Genomic DNA, 20,564 nt, shown 5'->3' on the forward strand with positions numbered 1-20,564 from the left:
GCCAATCGACTCAATCGAGGACGACGACGATGTCGTGACCTCTTCACCGTCGCCGGGTGAGACCGAAACTAATCGTTTAGACTTGATTTTGACAGCAATTGAAGAGAATAATCATGCCATGAAGAAATTACACAGTGTTTTTATGCATGGATTAGGGTTATTTTGTTACTTGTTTGTATTTTCCGGTTGAAGTGATTTGGTGATGGACAATTTTGATTTTTATTGTAATGCTCTTTTGTATTTTCGAGTTGAAGTGATTTGTTTTCAATTGGATGTGTTTGCTTGCAATTGGATTGACATTTAGATCCTAAACCCAAAAGCAATAACAAGTAACAAACTTTGCACACCAAGTGTTTGATAAAAAACCCATCCAAAAAAATGAGTTTCTTGAAGGGGAAACCGAATCATTAATAAGTATTGTTTGACAGTAGCATTTTAGGAGCTGAAATCACTAAGCAGGCTAGTTTCTTAATGGGATGAAAAAAACAGAGAAATTGGCAGATTTCAGGTCAAGATTATGGAGTTGAGAGAAATCTTGAAGATGATTTATCCGCTATGTAAGTGATGCTTTGTACATCAACATCAGTTGATGAGAATGAAGAGAACGAAGACGTGTTCGTCGTTCTTTTTTTATGTGTTTTACACAATTATATTTTTATTTTTCTGAAATAATTAAAGATATTAATTAAAATGGTTAATTTTGGTCAAAACATGATTAAATAACGTTGACCGTCTATTTTTTGACGGTTCTGTTAAGTGAGGACCGATTCGGGTCCGAGTTTATTTGTGAAGGACCAAATAATCAAAAAGAAAATGTTAAGGATTAAATTGATAAAACGAGCCTATGTTAGAGACCATTTGGTCTTTACGATCACAAGTGATGTTTCTAAAGATCACAAATTTGCGTCGTTACAAGTTTTCGGATGTAAATATGTTCACTCTTTAAAATTATAAATTCTTTTCTTTAATTTGAGTGGGAATTTTAAATCTATTCCTTTTTTAGCTTATTTTATTTCAAAATTTCAAGTACCAAAATCTAAATCACACTGCCACCACCGCGCCACCGCTGCCGCTCCCATCCCCCACCGCTGGCCACCACAACTGCTGCCGTTCCCCCCACCATTACCTCTTACACCACCAACTACTCTAGATCCATCCTCCTGAGAGAGACTGAGAGCACTAAAGAAGGCTGAGTGTCTCCAAAATTCACGATTCACAATTCCTTCCCTAGAATCTACAATCCTGTTATAGCGCTTCACGCTCTCCTCAAGAGCATGATACGGAAAGATCTCCTGAGGAGAGTGCGTGGCTGAACATTATTTCAGCCATTGCTGCTCAACTGTTTGACAAATTGCTCCAACCAAATTCTGTTTTCCTTCCATTGATTTTCACGACCATTAATTAGCACGGTTCGCGCAGAGATGGAAGTATCAGCAAATCTAATCCATACAATCCATAATTCCCTCACTGGTGGGGGAATACATTTTGCAACTCCAGTTGCATCTTTGAGGACAAATGAATCCGACTTGGTAACTTGCTTCAGTTAATAGGGATAGAACTTTATTTCTAATACATTTTTCTTATTAAGTATATGAATTTTTTTCCCGGGTTTAGGTCCGAGGATTGTTGCAGATGCTTCAAGGTTTATCGGGTTCGCTATTTTATTGGGATGACACTGGCCTGTTTTTTCGCTTCAAAAGTGGGATCTATGTGACTCATCTTTCCCAGACAAGTTTGTTTCACATTCTTGAACAGTTTTTATATGCTGGAACATGCTTAAAATTGGTTGATATTGTGGTGAACAAAGTTGAGATAACCAAGAGCTTGACTCCACCAACTTTAAGAGCATTTGCTAGCTCTGTTAGCACTTGGCTTAGAGTATGTCACATTAATATGAACTCTTTATGAGTATTAATTTTTATGTGGCCTATTCTTTCTATGCTTTTCATGATTTGATTCAGCTAAGTCTTCTCTTTGCAGAGGATAAGGGGCATTGCTTTACAGGAACAGGTGAAAATAAACAACCCAAGTATTAATACTGCTGTGTCTATCTTGGGGTTGTCGAGTTCTTTATCAAGGTTTGTTTGCATATTACTTGGTTTTGGGGCTGTAATATTGTGTGTCATATTGCTTATCAGAAATGGAATTGAAAAGCTTGTGCTGGCAATCAAATGGCAGTTACTCACTTGAAATATTTTTGTTGATGTTTTAGAAACTGAATGATGGTGCATCTCTCATTATTGGTATAAGGATGGCCATAATTGTGGGTATTCAAAAACTATAATTTGCCTTGATTCTTAGAAACAAAGAAAATGCATATTGTCAAAATCCAATCAAAGAACAGCACTAAATCTTTCTCTTTTTCGATTTCAGTGCGATCGACATGAATTATTTGTTCGGAACAGGCTTAGCTGTATTTTTCAAGACATTTTATATTCAACAGATGCTCTTACACCTTTCCATTTCTGTTCTAGAGTGTGCACATCTTACAAGTTTAAGCTGTTGTATCTTAACTTCTGACTTAATTTAACTGGCCTTTATGATGAGCTTTTCTTAAGAGCCTCCCTACCTTTCTTAGCTTCCTTTTATGGTTACTAACTGTTTCTGTGGTGCAGTCTATGCTCAGGAGCAGAATATTTGTTTCAAATAGTACATGGGACCATCCCTCAATCATTTTTTGAGCTTGATCCCTCTCTCCCTGCGGCAGATATTGCTGTGCATATTCTGAACCATCTTTATGGGAAGCTTAATGAAGTTGCTCTTGTGCAAGGAGGGGAGGTTATAGCTAACTCTGCTAGTGAGATTTCATACTTCTTAGATACACTTCTTAACTCTTGAGATTTGATAAAAAATATGCTTGTTACAGGAGGATGCATACCGGATGCTGCTTTATATATTCGTAGGAAGTTTGCTGCCATATATTGAGACCCTTGATTCTTGGCTTTTCCAAGGAACTCTTGATGATCCTTTCGATGAGGTAAATCCTTTTCAATTTTTTTGTTCAGGTGTATATTGTTGATCATTTGAAGTCAGAAATTCAGATTGCCTATTCTTCTTTTACTTAATGATCTCTTTTCATATATATAATACATGCACCTTTTTACCTTACTGAGGGACTGCAAGATCACTAGCATTCTCTGTGATTTTCCATTTTCTTAATCTGCTCCTTAAAAGTCTGTACCTGGACATCCATGATCCATTATTGAAGTTGCTGGACATCCTTTGATCTATTGCTGATATTAACATGCCTTGCTTATGCGCTTGAGTAATGTCATTGTTTGCCTTCATCGTTTGCTATGGCACCTGAAACCTCATTGTAGTTTCTTTATTTTTTCTTTGTGATCTAAACTCGATGTTATACATTAATTCGGAAGCATGCCTTGTTGTTGATAGGGTATTGTTGATTGTTCATCCTTCTTTATGAATTTAATATGAATGCAATTCCTATGTTGGTGCTGTGTTCTTTCTGCAGATGTTTTTTGTTGCAAATAAAAAAATTGCTATTGAGGAGGCTGAGTTTTGGGAGAAAAGCTATCTGCCTAGATCATCTACGTCAGGGAAATTAAAATTTGCAGATTTAGCTCCAGATTTTCCTCACTTGTCTAAATTGAAAGAAGTTCTGACTGGCAGAGCTTCTGTATCTTTGTCAAGTGCGGTCATGGGAAAAGAAGATACTAGTAATGACTTTCAAGCTTGCCCGTTATTCATCAAAGACATTGCAAAAGCTATAATTTCTGCAGGTAAATCATTGCAGCTGATCCGTCATGCTCCTTTGACATCTCTTTCAGCATTTTCTGGTGATGATCTTAAAAGTGTGTATAGCATAGCTGGGTTGACTTTGTCGGAAGTCTTTTGCCTGTCACTAATAGCTCTTGTTGGTCATGGTGATCACATCGCTAAGCATTTATGGCAAGATGACAAACACTTAGTTGGATCTGTTGGAAACAGTGAGGAGCCAGATACTATTGATAAGATCTCAGCAGCAAAAAAGCAGCCAAAAGAATTCTGGCAGAAGTTATTGGATGACACCTTAGCCCAGAAAAGAAATGTTTGCTTGACATCATCTTCGAGGACAGGTGCAATTAAATTCGACAATCTGAATGCATTCGAAGGTCATTCAAATAAAACCGACCCACTTTCCCAATTATATTGTTTGCAAAATCCAGCGATTACTGTTTTTCGTGAGATTCTTCATGAAAATAAGGATTCTTGGGGCTCATTGAATATTTCTCAGGCATTTCATCTCCCCCCACTAAATGATGAGTCACTGAGGCAGGCTATATTCAGTAATAACAGTGAAGGCTCTTTGGCATTTAAGAACATAGATAGTACTTTTCAGTTTGGTGAGTTACAAGATATGAGATTCCTGGAAGATACAAAATTACTGGAAGTTTTGCTTCCTTTTCCCACTGTGCTTCCATTTTTCCAGGTATTGTATCCTGTATTTGCTTTATTGAAGTAAGATTAGCTAATTTTAATTTTGTCTAACACGCTTTCTTTTATCTCACAGGAGGACCTTCAGATATCAGAGGTTTTACCTTTTCAGAACAATTGTACTCTTCCATCAAGAACCCTTACCTGGATCAATAACACTGAACATAAAACAACTCCTCTCCCTGTGGTTATTATTCAAGAATGTCTTATCTCCTATATAAAGAAACAGGTTCATGACAGTGATTACCTACTTTACAATTATAATGCCAACGATGCATGATACTACAGCTTTTAGATTCCATATGCAGGCTGATTATATTGGGAGGACTATGTTGTCAAAGTTACTGAATGACTGGAGATTGCTAGATGAGTTGGGTTTTCTACGTGCCATATATTTATTAGGATCAGGTAACAATGTCTTACTGTTCCAGATATTCACACATCAACTATTATTTACGTATTATTGATTGGGCTGGATCTTGCAATTTACAGGTGATCTGTTGCAACACTTCTTGTCTGTAATCTTCAATAAGCTAGACAAAGGAGAGTCCTTGGATGATGATTTTGAGTTGAACACAATATTGCAGGTTAGTTTCTGAACTCAAAACTGTAGTATTCTGGAAATTAAAATAAGATGACCTGTGATAATCAAATGGATAGTTATGCTCATAACCTACTACTCTCCATGACGTAGTTAAGTCTACTTTGGAGTATACAATATTCAGCTGACTGATTTTCAGATTTCATGGCTCCTGTTAGGCAATTTTGTTTTCCCTTTTGGATTGTCGAGTGACTTGAGTCTCCTTTTGTGATGGTTATTTTCATCTCGAGGAGACTTTAACGAGCTAGACTTGGCTAGTGTTGTTTTCTGAGAGCATGGTCCATTAACCAAACTACTGCATTTCTCTCTATGCTTCTCCTAGATTGCAGAATAATAGCATCCAGAGAAATGCAGTGGTTTGGTTAATGACAGATTGCAGAATAATAACATCCATCCTGAGAGTTGTTCGTTCCTCTGTACTGGTGATTTTGTAGATTGTCTTTCCATGAGGGTTTTCTCTATGTGATTCCTCATCGAGTTTTACTTTTGTATAGAGTTATGTTTTCTTATCTTTTAATGTTAAAGTAGGTTTTAACGTTTTAAAAGTCAATCTTTTGTTTGCTGCTGATATTGTTCTAGAACAAATTTTTTTTATTGGGCTTGTTACTCTACCTTTGGTTTCAATAGCTGATGACATTCCATATTGCTCGCTATGTTTCTCAAATAAATAATATGGTTCTCTCTTAGATTACGCCCCATATAGTGTTTTTGAGAACTAAAACCAGCAATTTCTTTGGAAAATAAATCTGTGTTATGCGAACCATGGCATTTGCAGGCTCAAGTTAATTTCAGAAATGAAAAGATCACTACATAGTGCAGGGACAAAATTGGGGTACTCTATTTGTTTAGAAGTACTGAAAAGCTCATGAGTATAATTTATTGAAGCATGAGTGGCATTTTATTAACTTCTGCTCTGGAAGTCCTATGAGTAGTATTTCCTTCATTTGTTTCTGAATATCAGCTAGGAGTGTTTTAATACCACATTTTACTTTATTTCAGGAGTCAATTAGGAATTCTTCTGATAATGTACTACTGAGTACATCTGATTCGTTAGTCGTATCAGTAGGGAGAAATCTTGGTGAAGACGAACAAAGCAACCCATCTAATTCTGTCTCCACGCCTCGCAAAGGCGGAGGACTGAGCTTTGGCATGGATGTCCTCGAATCTCTAAAGTTCACATATAAGGTATGTGCCTTCAAACATGTTTATATCTCATTCAGCTTTAATTTAGTGGTGCAGCTACAATTTGAACTGAAACATCTTTTGTATAAAAAACAATAGGTCTCTTGGCCACTTGAATTAATAGCGAACCTGGAAGCAATGAAAAAGTACAATCAGGTACTATTCCGACGTGTTCATAGGAATAACTCTTGTTTGTGATAAACTAATAATTGGCGATATCATCACTGTATTTTCTGCAGGTTATGAATTTCTTATTGAAAGTTAAACGTGCAAAATTTGTGCTTGACAAGGCTCGGAAGTGGATGTGGAAGGTACGGCTTGCTAATTTGCAACCTTTATTTTGTCTAAAGTGGCTGGACGTTCATTTTTAAGACTTCCAGCAAATGAAATTGGTCTATGCTATGTTGCACATTTTTTGTCCTCTAATGACGGTATTTTGAATATTAATATTTTAACTTTGTGTCTTTCAGGAAAGAAGCACTGCAAGAAGGAAACACAAGCGCCACTGGTTGCTAGAGCACAAACTGCTTCATTTTGTAGATGCCTTTCATCAATATGTTATGGACAGAGTAATGTGGCTCCTAACTTCTCAAACATAAAAACTTCAATTTAATTTATTATTGTTCTTAATTGAAAATAACTAGGTGCCGAGATGTTTTTATGAACAATCTGTCATGTATAATAAATTTCATTTAGACCATGAACTGATAACTTTTGTGAAAGATAGCTACTGTGAATAAGAAGTGTTTGTAGAGATGCTCCTTTTAGACTGTAACCTGGATATGATGAACAGGTATATCATAATGCATGGCGAGAACTTTGTGAGGGTGTGGCAGCAGCTGGAACTCTTGATGAAGTGATTGAAGTACATGAGGCCTACTTGTTGTCGATTCAAAGACAATGTTTCGTGGTTCCAGACAAGCTGGTTTGTCCTTGCCGTTTTCTGTTTCAGTATTAGCAGTTATTGATGCAAACCTTTATAGAACCAACATTAAAATTGTAAGCATCTGATGAGAATCCCTGTTTACCCACAGTGGGGTTTGATTGCTAGCCGTATAAACAGTATTCTTGGGCTAGCGCTGGACTTCTATTCTGTACAGCAAACTATAAACAGCAGTGGAGCAGTGTCTGCCGTAAAAGCAAGATGTGAGAAGGAAGTGGAGAGAATAGAGAAACAGTTTGATGACTGCATGGCCTTCCTTCTCAGGGTATATTCCTCGGTCATAAACTTTTTTTTCCTGAAGTTTTATTCGGATTATTTCTACTTTCTTATATTTCCACCTCTTTTGCTGAATCCAGCTTCCTTCCAAAAGTTATAGAACCTTAGACCCCATGAGTTTGTTTGGTGTAGGGTTCATCGCTAAACAATTCACGACCTTTAACTGCTTATGCAATTAAATCACACCATTTTAATATTAGCAATGTCAACAGTCAACTTCTGTCGTTTCTATCTGTTTCCAAGCCCCTAAGTTTGGCAAGACTAAACTGAAATTAACTCAAAACTTGACTTCTTAATCTGGAGTATGTCAGCTGGGAGTGTTAAGATTTTTCATCTTGCAAACGTCTAAAAAAAGAGTTCAATAAAATATAGTCCGTGAATTTCTTACTGACACAATCTTTGTTTTCTTATTGCTCTGTTTTTCACGTTTGTTGCGGAAACATCTCCCAAGTTATCTCTTTGGCTTCTCTTCATCTTTTCTTGGTTTCCCAGTAGTTGGTTCAAAGCACTTGGAGGTGTATCAGTAATGTCAATTATGAATGACCAACTAACTATAATGAAAGAGAACCAGTAACTTCTAGCATTCATGTGACCGAGAATATATCACGTACAAAACACGAGTATTAGGACATTAGTTTTACACGACAGATATGGTTTGCCTGTCTTAATTATCTATTTGGAATTTCAGATTCTCTCCGTGAAGCTCAACGTGGGGCAGTTCCCTCATTTGGCGGCTCTAGTTACTCGTATCAACTATAACTGTTTCTACATGTCCGATGGTGGGGTATTAACGAAAGCTCCTGGTTCAGTTACCTTGCGTCCATCATGAACAACCTATAATGTATGTATGTATACGAACCCCTGTTTCTCATTTAACCGCACTAGCTTGTAAGGCGAGCTCAGCATTATTCGACGTGGTCTAGGAAGAGGTCTGGAGTCGTAAGTCCGTGCTGCGTGGGATGTGTGTATATTTTTGTACATAAACTGAGAGGTACACTTAGATTGTTGTGAAATTCTTTGAAGGATTCTTTGTTAGATGAGAATATTGCAGATTTTTAACAGCTTGCCATCTATGATTTGTTATCAACTGGTTTCTCGAAACCACGTGAGATTGATTTTGACGGCAAAATAGAAAGAGGTCTATTATTTTTTTTCAATCTTAAATGTATGATCATTTTATGATTTATGTCAAAGAACATTATATTTGATGGAGAAGTTTTAAGTATTAAAACAAAACGAATTGGTTCATTTTTGTCTTAAAAAGTGATGATGCCTTTAAATTTGACAATCAAAATGAGTTTTGACCTATTCACTAACTTAAACACTAGTACTATTAAATAAATAGTTATATTATTAATGAAAATATTTTTTGGTTCTAAACATACCACCAATTTATAAATTTTGTTTAGAACGTTATTACAAATTACAATCTAATTTTGGCTAAAATTGATAGTGTGGGAGGTCGAATTTTGGAAGCGAAACTAACATTTGAATTCGAATGCAACGATGTTTCAGTGTAAAAATCGTGTTCAAAATCAAGCTCAATCTTGTTAAAATCTCATAAAAGGAATCTAGAAATAAATGCTCGAAAAATGTGCTCTTTGATCAATGTGTTCATCGCTCAAATGAAGGTTTGACTAAAGGGTCGATCATATGTTAGTGGCACTCAAATGTTGGCTTGAACCAACCATGCATCATCATTATTGAGCTGGGTTCGATAAAGTTATCGAGCCCTGTTTGATAATTCATCTCTGCTAAAACCCCACCCTTCAAAATTCCCACCGAAATCGTAATATATCAAACAACGGAAAGATGAAGCTTCAATCTGCCTCTGTTTTCCTTCAAACCTGTCCTCCCTCAATCCAAATTTCGCCCCGCCGATTTCAAGCTGTAAGTGTACTGTCTTCAATCTCTCATTTCCTTACGATAATTTCCATAAATTAAGAAATATATCTATTCCTAGGTCAACAAGCATCACAGAAATCAATCTGGGTTGATAATTCCGAGGCCCCTTCATATTCAGCTCAAATGTAAGTTTCCCTAATTTTGTTCCTATTTTAAAAATAAATTGTGCGTAGCCGACTCATTTTCCCGCATTTCAGCTGTGGTTTCATCTTTAAGAAGCGAGGGCTTCATACGTGCTGCTAATTTGATTTCTCCAAGGAAGTTAGATTTTCGGGTTTTTGTAAGAAAGGGGTCGGAAGGATTTCATGGGAAGTCGGGCTCTGTTTCTTTTGGTGGGTTGAGCCATCAGTCGGTGGAAGAGGGCAAATTGGTATCGGCACCGTTTAAGGAAGGGACTGGCTCCTTACTGTGGGCTTTGGCCCCGGCTGCTTTGATTGCGGCGTTGATTGTTCCCCAGTTCTTTGTTGCTGCCGCTGTCGAGGAAGCTTTCAGGAATGAGATTTTTGCAGGTATTTTGCAAATTCTTTTAGCAGAGTATGCTTAGTGATGTTTGATTGCCTTTTGGATTGGTTCTAACTTGTATATTGTGCTTGAGACTACAATGCAGTCATCTTATTTTTCTGAAAATATAACTGTGTCTGAAGTTGCTTATCTCAGATGTTGAGTGACGAACTAATGTATCTGGTAGTGTCATTAATCTTCATTCGTAATTTGTGAGCCAAGTCATAATATTCGAGTATGAAAGGAACGCTCCATCTGAGACTTGTTTTTACTATCCTTTATCTGAATATATTTGCCTTACTGGAAATGGTACTTGGTGCAACTCAGTGTGGATAAGTTCTCCTGCAAGTTGAAGTTCAGATACTTCAGTGAGATTTTATTGTTCTCTCTTTTATTTTCAATGAACTGGACATGATTAGGGGCGATTTGCTCGATTTTTGTTATCTGTAATTCTGTATGATGTATAACCGCTATGATGTTTGCTATGAAAAAGGCGGAATGTAAAGCTACTTAGCAGATTTAGGTTCACCATGCTTAAATGCCGGGATTCAGAATACCTGAATTTGTTTTAATAAAAAGTGATCTTAGCCTATTTATAAAGTGAACTTCAGCAAACAGGTGATTGAATGGCATAATGAAAGAAAGTTCTTCTGATTTTGCTCTTACTAGAATAAATTCATTGTCTGCATTTTCCTCTCACGTATGATCAAAAAACATCAATTTATCACAAACATTTAAATACATTTATTATGAGTGTCAGAGGGTCAGGGATTTTCTTTTTCTTATTGCAGGAAAGACACATTTTCAGATCACAAAACATTAACAATTTTTAACTTCGATGTTTGTCGCAGAAATAATCTCTTCCTTCTCAACTGAGATAATCTTTTATGCTGGACTTGCTATCTTTCTGCTTGTAACTGAACGTGTACAGAAGCCATATCTTGAGTTTAGCTCAAAGAGATGGTCCCTCATCACAGGACTTAAAGGATATCTGGCATCAACCTACTTTACTATGGGCTTCAAAGTATTTGCCCCGCTTCTAGCTGTTTATGTTACCTGGCCAGTGATTGGTATTTCCGCATTAGTCTCAGTCGCTCCTTTATTAGCTGGTTGTTTAGTTCAATATATCTTTGAGAAACGTCTTGAGAGGAATGGCTCATCCAGTTGGCCTCTTATACCCATTATCTTCGAGGTACAAAATGCTTGCATTGAATTTTCATTTATCTTGATTCAAATGGAGTCATTGCTTAAAGTATTTGCATTGTCCTCAGGTCTATAGGATATATCAGTTGACCAGGGCTACGAGTTTCATTGAGAGGTTAGTATACGGGATGAGGGAGGCATCTGCAACCCCTGCAGTTATGGAAAGAACTGGGGCTTTGATTTCGATGATAGTCACTTTTCGAGTTATTGGGGTCGTCTGTCTCTGGTCGTTCCTGACATTTCTACTTCGCCTATTTCCATCGAGGCCAGTTGCAGAGAACTACTGATGTATATAGTGATAGATCTATTTTCATCCCCTTAATGTCGATACAGTATTTCGTTTTCCTTGCTTTAGAGAATGTAGTGTTCTGCGTATGAGATCGAGATTATGAATTTTGCAGCATTGAAATACAGATTAGCTAAGAAATTTCTACTCCCTCTTTTAGTAGAATGTGGTCCAATTTTATATGCAAGATTTATATAAAATGAGAATGGATTTTCTACATCAATAGTAAAAGTAAAATAAACTTATGTTAGAGGACGAACAAAATGACAAAATGAGATTTTTAAGCGGGGATACCTCCTTTTAGATGATGTGATTATGTGAACTCATCAACTTAATTACACTACGTCATCACTAAATAATTATTTGAAATCGAAGAAAAAATGAAACATAACCTCCTTTCATACATTCCAAAAATGTTTTAAAGATTCATGGATTAGACTAAACTTTATGGTTATTAAGACAATCTGCTCAAAAACTCTTTCTTCTTCACTGTATTATGTTAATGAAGCACACAATACAATCAAAAGTGCACAGAATGCTGTATCTTTTCTAAATCATTTGTAACGATTGGCTTTTCAAGATGTTAGGCCAACAGATTCCCAGTAGCCGGTCTTTGTGAAGTTTTTTGGCACAAGTCGATTTGAAAAACATCACAGAATTCCCTAACAATTGACCTACAAGTAGTGTCCATCAAATCTTGATCATCATTGAGATCATAATCTTCGACTGGGCGCCCATTTTCATTTAGAAGCCCCTTGATGCTTCCAACTTGACGATCCCTAATCCCACATGGGATTATCTGATCAAAGGGTTGTAAGTCTGTGGTTACATTTAGTGCCAAGCCATGGTATGCTATCCATTTTGATACTTTGATACCAATGGCAGCTAATTTAGCATCACCTAATAGTTGAAGATGTAAAGATTTTATATTGTTCAGGCCAAAACTCATGTAGGAAATCATTGCATGTGCAGCAAAAAGAGGACAAGAAAGAAATAAAGATGCATATGGACATTAATTTCAGTTCAAGAATGATAACCCAAACTGAGGGAGAGAAAGAAAGGTCAAAACACCTATCAATAATTTCAAAATTTTCATAATTTATATAAAAGCTTTGATATAGCAGCAAAATTATGAATGGTGAATGAATATATGAAGCAGCAATCTGAAATGAGAAGACATCTTCCAATCTTTCATATACCATGCTAATTTCTTTGAATATTAGATGCAAGTAAAGATTGCCAAACACAAATGAATTGCATCCTTGAACTTTCTACTTTAATTTTCAGTTTTTGTTTGTGATAACGAAGCATCTCTAGATGATTTCCAGGACTTGACAGCAAAATAAGTATGAGAAGTCATTTGACATAAAAAATTTATACAACCAATACACCAGAATTTCTATCATACAATACTCAAGAAGCTGCAAGAATAAAGATCCTTAGTTCTGCTGTGCTGCTTATGATTTTCCTTTTTCTCTACTTGTTTTAAAAGATCACATCAACTAATCACATATCTTTTTTTTTGTTTAGTGTGCATTTGAATGGGTTTTGCTATTAACCAAATCAGGATTTTCTTATGCTCTCTGAAGCAAATTCTTTAGTATTATCTATATCGCCCCCACTATTATTACAGATGAATCCGCAAAGACAATCACAACAAGTCAATAACTCACACATTCAAGTTCTAAGGACTCCATGAATTCCATCCCGCACTATCCAATAGCGCAGAGAATCCTATCTAAAATGGAGCCTTGTATGTCTTTAAACTATATAGTAACTTGAAAGGACGCAAACATCAATCTTATGTGTTTCCACGCAAATGACCTCGCCTTATAGACCAGCAAAAACAATGAAACTGAGATACTGAAATCACAATACATACCAACCCAAACGCCAGTTAAGCCCTGCACTCTTGAAGCTTTAATAGCAAATGTCGAAGAAAGAGCCCGAATAACCACCTCTTCAAGTGATCTCAGGTACCAATGGAGATCCATCTTGTAATACCGGAGATTGATGATAGGATACATGACTAGCTACATAGAAAATGATCATATTGGTCAGAGCAAAGAACCATCACTCACCATATCATATCTACAATGGAACACATTTATCTCTTCATAGGCTTCCTAAGTGAATTCCTGACAAAATTTAGTATGATTCCAAACTTCTGCCAAGCCTATTATGCCAAAGTCACCACAAGTCTACATTCGAAGATCCATTATTCGAATAACTAGAACTGAGATAGGCAGAGGAATAAGAAATTCCTCAAATTTTGACCAATTCTCCATTGGTAGCAAAAATATGAACAACTAACAAAGTAAACATAGTGAAAAATGAGGAAGAGTGATACCTGACCAGGGCCATGATATGTAACTTCACCACCTCTTTCGGTGCGGTACAAATCAAAAGGAGCATTGTTGACATCAAAATTCAAGTAATTCTCACAGCTGCCGGTGCCCATGGTGTAAACAGGGTGGTGTTGTAAGACAATCAAACTGTCTGAGAAATCTTCATTTCTGTGACTCAGTGCACTTCTCTCCCTCACAATGGCCTTCTGCCAAGACCACGCCTCTGCGTACGGCACCACCTCATTGTGCAAGTCATACAAATCACAACTATATTCAAGCATAAATTAGTACAAAAACCTTAGACAAGCCTAAAAGAAAGTGGAATTCAAAGAAAATACCTTCTTCGGGATGAGATGAGATGACAAGAATGGATTTTGCGGGTGGTTTTACAGGGGTTTTGATTCAATGGCGTCGGCGCATAGCTTAGACTAGGATTGACCAATAAATTCATATTTGCACTTCATCTACTACGTCATAATTCGAGTTTGGAAATGCACAAATCAGCATCAAGGCTGGTGTTGGTTTGTAGCAGCGGATGCGGAGCAACCAAAGCAAACCCAAAATGTACACCATTCGAAGAAGAAGAGTAGTTTTGTACATTTGGCTCAAACTGAAATTTGTAAAAGATATGGGCTTATTCGTCATTATTTTTAAAATAATCTATTATTATTATTTTTGTTTTAATATAAAGCCATTTATAATTACAAATGTCGATATCTTTATTTATTTTAATTAGAACTAACTGTGATTCTGTGAAGATACCAAGCTTATTTTTCTATTTTCTTTAAATAAATACAATAATACTACTACTAAATAAAACTAATTTTTATGGTAAGCATTAGATTTAAAATAAAATAAAATACAAAAATTTTCCTCGGCAAACCAAATCGCTGCCATATTTAAAAGTTTTAGCGGCTTTGTGTATAGTTGGACAAGAAGTTGGAGGTGCTTACAGCATCCGCAGCGGTGCTCAACGCACCGCTCGTCCGTCCGTGCCGCTGAGCACCAAGCCGTTCGTCCGCCGATGGAGCTTGTCCGTCCGTGCCAGCGGCACGGCGCTGCTCTTAGCTAAGAGCACGTCCGTGCCGCTGAGCACAATTACGTGGCAGCTGCTGATTGGCCAACGGCATAGCCGTTGGCAATTTCATTTTTTTTTTTAAAATTCGAAATTTATTTTAAAAAATGTTTTTAAATAAAAAAAAATATTTTCCCACTTCCCAAAAAAAATATATCCGTTTTCTACCCACTTATAATTAATTTTTCAATTTTTTTCCCCAAAATTCACATTTTCATCTATAAATACCCCCACTCCAACACAAAAAAAATCACATTTTCATCTATTATCTATACTATCATCATCTACATTCTCTCATCTTTTTTCCTCCTACTCTATCATCTAAATTCCCACCACACTACACAATGTCCGGCTTTGGGGATCACCCCTCCGGCAATCGCGGTTGGAACCACGATTGGTTCGACTCCGAGGCCGGATATAGTCCGGAAACCCAATTTACGGCCCCTCCTCAAACCCAAGGTTAGCAAGCTCCGGGTGGCTACCGTCCTTACCCGTTGCACGACCTAAACGCCCCGGGTTCGGGTGGGCACCCGAACCCGGATCGGGAGAAGGAGCAGCTCTCTTACTCCTACTCCTACTTACTGGTCCTACTCCTCCTGTTCGTGGCACCCGCACCCCGTACACTCCGGGTGAGATGATGGCGATGTTCAAAGCCTACTTGGCAGTCTCCGAAGATCCGGACGTCGGCACGAACCAAACCGGGGAAACTTATTGGTGGCGCATCACTCGCCTCTACAATGAAACCCGGCCGGAGGGAACCATATATCGCAATGATAGTATGGTTCGCAATTGCATCTACAGATGCAACGAGGCAATCGGGAAGTTCCAGGGGATTTACCTCCGGGAAGAGCGGTCGGCGGGGAGCGGCACGAACGAGCTCGACATCATCACTGCCGCCTTGGCGGCATACCAACGGGAGGAGTACAAACCGTTCAAGTACCTCGATTGTTGGCGGAGAGGGCGCCAACATCCGAAGTATAGGGGCGGCATAGCAGCATCCTCCTCCAGCTCCTCCAGCAAACGGTCGAGGTCGGTAGCTCTATCCTCCTCCGATGATGTGGCTACCCGGCTTGCCGGAACTAACAGGTAGCCCCGACGCCGGCCCGAGCGGTTCCCGCCGGCCGGTCGGAAGGAAGAGGCGACGACCACCCGCCGCCGCGCCCGACTCCATCCGCCCGCCGCCCCCGCTCCCTTTGTGCCTCCTCCACCCCCGACCAACTCGTTGTGGGCCATCTTGAGTCAACTTCATATGACCGATACGTCTCACATGACTCCGGAACAACTTGCAACACATGAGCAATTGATCCGGGGTCTCAAGAGGCAATTGGGGTTAGAGGAATAGTCTTCCACGTTTGTAATTTTTAATTTGTAGGATTTTAATTATGTATTTTTTATTTTAATTATGTATTTTTATTTTTAGTATTTTAATTATGTAATTTGTATTTTTTAGGATTTTAATTATGTAATTTTTATTTTATAATGTATTTTTATAATGTAGAAATGTTTTTAATAATTGGAGTATTTAAATTGAATAATAGAATGGTGGGACCCTTGAGCTTGTCCTTAACTAAGAGCACGGATGTGGGTGTTGTGCTCTTAGCTAAGGACAAGGAATAAAAGTGGGTCCGGGCCCACCTCCGTGCTCTTAGCTAAGAGCACGGATGAGGATGCTCTTAAAGCCTTAAACGGTTCTCCGGTTCTCAGTTAACCGAAATCGGCCGGTTAATTGAGGAACCGGAACCGGAAAAATCGGTTCTGGTTCCAACTTTTTAAATAAAACCGGTTCCGGTTAGAATCGAAATCGACCGGTTCCTAACCGCAACCGGATTATAATTCAATTTTAATTTATTTTTATAATTTAATATACTGATAAATCTAATTTAATTGAATTAATTTTTAATTAAAGTAAAATAATTTGAAACATTGTGTGATTTTTAGGGTTTAGGCTTTAGGATGTTTAATTAAAGTAAAATAACAGGCTCTTCCTACCATCAATTTTCTGACATAACTATATATTTATCTTTTATACAAATACAATATCATTTCATATGATAGAAATTTAATTTTATAACAAATTTACGATTTTAACTTGTTTGTGAACAATTTATCAACTGTTCCGTTATAAACCAAAAAGTCACAATAAGATCAATTAATATTGGAAATTCCATTGAATATTAGTTTAGCCAAAAAAAATGTAAAATGGAATTCAATATCAAAACTTATATTTAAAAAAAATTGCTAAAGTTTAGAACTCCTATTTTTTTATAAAAAAATTCCTAACATAAACTAGTCCAACCTATTACACTTGACATCACTCTTATCGATATATGAATATTATTATATTGTTGGTTTGTATTTTTTGTGTATTTATTTGAATTTTTAGGCATTATTTGTTATATTTCTAGCTGTTGGATTAATTTTTTTTTAGTATTGAACTATTTAAATTATAAATAAATTCGGATTAAAATTACACATTGGTTCCGGTTCGGAACCGGAATCCACCGATTCTTAACAGGCCGGTTCCGGTTCGAGGATTTATGAAAATTTATAACCGGTTAACCAGTCAACCGATTCGGTTAGAACCGGAACTGGCCGAATAAGTAGGCCTACAAGAAGTCACAAAACCCAGGTTAAAATTTGCAAGTAATTTTATTTTATTTCAATTATATAATTAAAAAAATGTGAATGATAAAATGAATAATTTTAGTAAAGTGTGTGGTGAATATATAAATATAGCAGTACTAGTGTTTTAACTTTTAATATTAAGTTTCCAATTGCATCAAGCTCAAAATAAGCATGTACATTTGGTGCAAAATTAGAGTGGAAACATGATATCCAGCAAAGATACATTTGTGACCTCAACGCTTGGAGAATTGAGGGCACTTTCTAGCTTTCCTCTCGAGTCCCTAGTCAGAAGGCCTTCTTGCTTGTCGCTTACCCTCAGCAAGGCCCGAGCAACGCCAAAACAAATCGCCTGAGCCCGACCAGAGAGCCCCCTGCCCTACTCTCGTAGTCACCTACGGTTACAAGTTACAACTACAAGCCCTTCCATATTTATCACCTCCAACTCTAGCTTCTAACTTCTAAGTTGCATCAAAGCCTACCTGTTATGACGTGTGCAACCAACTACAAAATCTTCTTGTCATTCTCAATTTCGTCGAAGGAGATGGGCATAATACAATTTATTCATGCATTTGAGCCCCCATTGCAACCAACAAATCTAGTACTCCATCCGTTTCATAGTAATGGAGGCGTTTCTTTTCGGGATGGAGATTAAGAAAAATTGTGTTTGGTGAGTTAAGTAAAATGAGAATAAAGTGAAAAATGAAAAATGTAGATGGATGAAGAGAGAGTAAAGTGTGTGTGGAAAAAATGTATTGACTTTTACTAAATGACTCTATTAATATGAAACAGAAGGAGTGGTATTCAAGAAGTTCCATTAATTAACTCTTTAAATCAAGAGCCCAATTGTTAATTATATAGGCCCAATAATAGTTACATATAAAAGCCCATTTACAATTAAATTTAAAAAGGCCGAATACCTACTTGCCTATGCAAATTCGTGTCCCGGAACAAGAATCTACTTTTATCATTTAAGTCTATCTCACAACAAGAGTTTTCTTTCATTTTTACTATAAAGAATAAGTAGGCTTTACAATCTACTAAACTATTTCACTAATATTTCATTGTAAAATTAATACTTCATTCGTTCCACTATCAAGAGTTTTTTTTTTTTCATTTTGAGAAGCTCTTTCATAATTGAGTCATTTTCCCATATAATAATAATTACCTTACTTTTTCTTTCCTACCACATTCACTCCTACTTTATTCTTTCTACTTTGTTCACTTTTTTATTTTATTATCTCTACTTTTTTCTCTCTCTCTTACTTTTCCCGCCTCCATTTAATACAATAAACATCTTTTTCTTAATTTCCGTGCTGAACAGAAACGCCTCAATTACGGCGGAACGGAGAGAGTATATAAAAGTGAGACTCATGTTTAACTAACTTTTTCAATCCACTTTCCTTTATATTTCTTCAAACACGTGTCAAGTCAAATGTGGAATTCTATTGTGCGACGGAGGAGTACTCATATCTAAACTTGGAAACAATAAATCCAAGGCATAACGATATTTAATTTAAGAGTTAAATTTATAAACTTCAAAATTTCTAAATTTTCCTTCAAAAATATTTTAAAGTAAATTTGGATTTTGCTTATTTTTCTTTAAATGAAAAAAATCATCCGCACGTAGGGGGTGGGAATACGGGTATCCGTGGATACCCGACCCGAAAAAATTGGGTATCCAAACCCGAAAATCATCTAAATATCTATCAAAAACCCGACCCGATATATTTTCGGGTACTCCAATACCCGCCCCGGGTATCCATACCCGACGTATCGGGTAACCAAATACCCGACTCTTTACATGTGTTAATAACTACTCCCTCTGTCCCCGATTAAGAGTCACACTTGCATTTCTGCACTCGTTTTATAAAAATAATAATAAATAGTTAAAGTGGAAAAATGATAAATTAAGAGAGAGAATAATGTAAAGAAGACTCTTCACTACATTATTATCTCTCTTACTTTATCATTTTTCCACTTTAACTATTTATTATCATTTTTACAAAACGAGTGCAGAAATGCAAGTGTGACTCTTAATCGGGGACGGAGGGAGTAATAAAAAATTTAAATTTTATATATTAGTATAAATATAGAAATATTTAATTTGATTAATATTTTTATTGTTGCATTTATTTTTTAGTGGTATAAAACTACAAAAAAAAAATGCGCTACTTTTATTTTAAAGTATACGATTATATTTATGGGGATTGGTTATGCAATATGTAAGTAAAATAATTAAAAGTTACACATTTTATTAAACTGTAGAAGCAACCAATAATATACTTCAAAAGTCAAAATAATTATTCCAAAGAATGAATGCGAGGTGAGAGTTTGGAGAAGCCGTGACCTAGAGTAAGAGAGATTGACTTATTTATAGTTTAGAGAAAGTTAACCTAGTAAGTTGTACTAGTAATTAGCAAATAAATTAGCTCAACTCTTGAAGCCCAAAATGGCTAAACCTAATTTTAAAAATTCTTTAAATAATAAATTGGATATTCGGGTAATACCCAATACCCGTTCGAGTTACCCAATACCTGATTTATTTTAAATTTCAATATCCAATCCCATACCCAATCCCATAAAATTGGATATTGGGTATTCAATACCCGGCGGGTATCGGGTTGGGTACGGGTAAACCCAATACCCGATATTCGAATTACCACCCCTGGACCGTATGTAATTTGGGTGAGTGAAAGAGAGAGATGAGAAAAATGGAAGTTTAGAAGAGTGACGATGACTACTACTCCCTCTGTCTCAATTAAGTTGAGTCATTTCCTTTTTTAACAAAAAATAAGATATCCAATCACTCTTAGAGCATCTCCAATGGCAATTGCCCAACCATCCGCTAGCAATAGACTAGCCAAAAACTCCTCCTGCCACATCATCTAGGACTAGAAACCCCTCCCGTCACATCATCAGGACAAGAAATTGAACTAGCAATAGCCTAGCCACAATAAAAAAGATTATAAAAAACAAATAAATTACGATCGCGCAAAATACAGAATTAAATTTACGACACACATACAGGAAAATGCAATAATTTCATTTAAATTAAAAAAAAGTACATCCTAAGGTGCTCTAATAATTTCATTTAAATTAAAAATGCAATAATTTCATTTAAATTTTTTTTAAAAAATTCTAGCCGGTCGGCTAGCCGATTTCGAGCCTACAATGGCGGCTAGCGG

At 36.7% G+C, this 20,564-nt stretch overlaps 3 protein-coding genes across 5 annotated transcripts; 2 read left to right on the plus strand and 1 right to left on the minus strand.

Moving 5' to 3' along the window:
* Nucleotides 1-1,033: 1,033 nt before the first annotated feature.
* LOC125223802 (gamma-tubulin complex component 5) lies at nucleotides 1,034-8,593 on the plus strand. Of its 2 annotated transcripts, none has more exons than XM_048127096.1 (16): nucleotides 1,034-1,529; nucleotides 1,615-1,878; nucleotides 1,981-2,078; nucleotides 2,616-2,778; nucleotides 2,867-2,977; nucleotides 3,473-4,429; nucleotides 4,511-4,663; nucleotides 4,743-4,842; nucleotides 4,927-5,021; nucleotides 6,035-6,220; nucleotides 6,317-6,373; nucleotides 6,457-6,528; nucleotides 6,688-6,786; nucleotides 7,011-7,142; nucleotides 7,252-7,425; nucleotides 8,125-8,593. In XM_048127096.1, exons 1-16 carry the CDS (start codon nucleotides 1,422-1,424, stop codon nucleotides 8,263-8,265), a joined length of 2,910 nt encoding a protein of 969 aa, XP_047983053.1. In that variant the 5' UTR covers nucleotides 1,034-1,421; the 3' UTR covers nucleotides 8,266-8,593. The 2 variants fall into 2 exon arrangements, with proteins under 2 accessions (XP_047983053.1, XP_047983054.1); XM_048127097.1 differs by having other exon boundaries at nucleotides 1,615-1,732; nucleotides 1,981-2,010; nucleotides 2,708-2,778.
* A 510-nt stretch (nucleotides 8,594-9,103) lies between these two features.
* LOC125222466 lies at nucleotides 9,104-11,480 on the plus strand. 2 transcript variants are annotated; one of them, XM_048125103.1, is made up of 5 exons: nucleotides 9,104-9,326; nucleotides 9,400-9,466; nucleotides 9,539-9,850; nucleotides 10,820-11,034; nucleotides 11,114-11,480. In XM_048125103.1, the coding sequence occupies exons 1-5, from the start codon at nucleotides 9,249-9,251 to the stop codon at nucleotides 11,330-11,332; spliced, it is 891 nt and encodes a 296-aa protein (XP_047981060.1). In that variant the 5' UTR covers nucleotides 9,104-9,248; the 3' UTR covers nucleotides 11,333-11,480. The 2 variants fall into 2 exon arrangements, with proteins under 2 accessions (XP_047981060.1, XP_047981059.1); XM_048125102.1 differs by having other exon boundaries at nucleotides 9,110-9,326; nucleotides 10,694-11,034.
* A 232-nt stretch (nucleotides 11,481-11,712) lies between these two features.
* LOC125222467 (octanoyltransferase LIP2p2, chloroplastic-like) lies at nucleotides 11,713-14,241 on the minus strand. Its single transcript, XM_048125104.1, has 4 exons — nucleotides 14,018-14,241; nucleotides 13,682-13,946; nucleotides 13,214-13,364; nucleotides 11,713-12,231 (listed from the first exon to the last, which is right to left on the minus strand). Exons 1-4 carry the CDS (start codon nucleotides 14,128-14,130, stop codon nucleotides 11,915-11,917), a joined length of 846 nt encoding a protein of 281 aa, XP_047981061.1. The 5' UTR covers nucleotides 14,131-14,241; the 3' UTR covers nucleotides 11,713-11,914.
* Nucleotides 14,242-20,564: the final 6,323 nt, after the last annotated feature.

This window comes from Salvia hispanica, chromosome 4 (assembly GCF_023119035.1).
Source record: "Salvia hispanica cultivar TCC Black 2014 chromosome 4, UniMelb_Shisp_WGS_1.0, whole genome shotgun sequence".
Taxonomy (NCBI): domain Eukaryota; kingdom Viridiplantae; phylum Streptophyta; class Magnoliopsida; order Lamiales; family Lamiaceae; genus Salvia; species Salvia hispanica.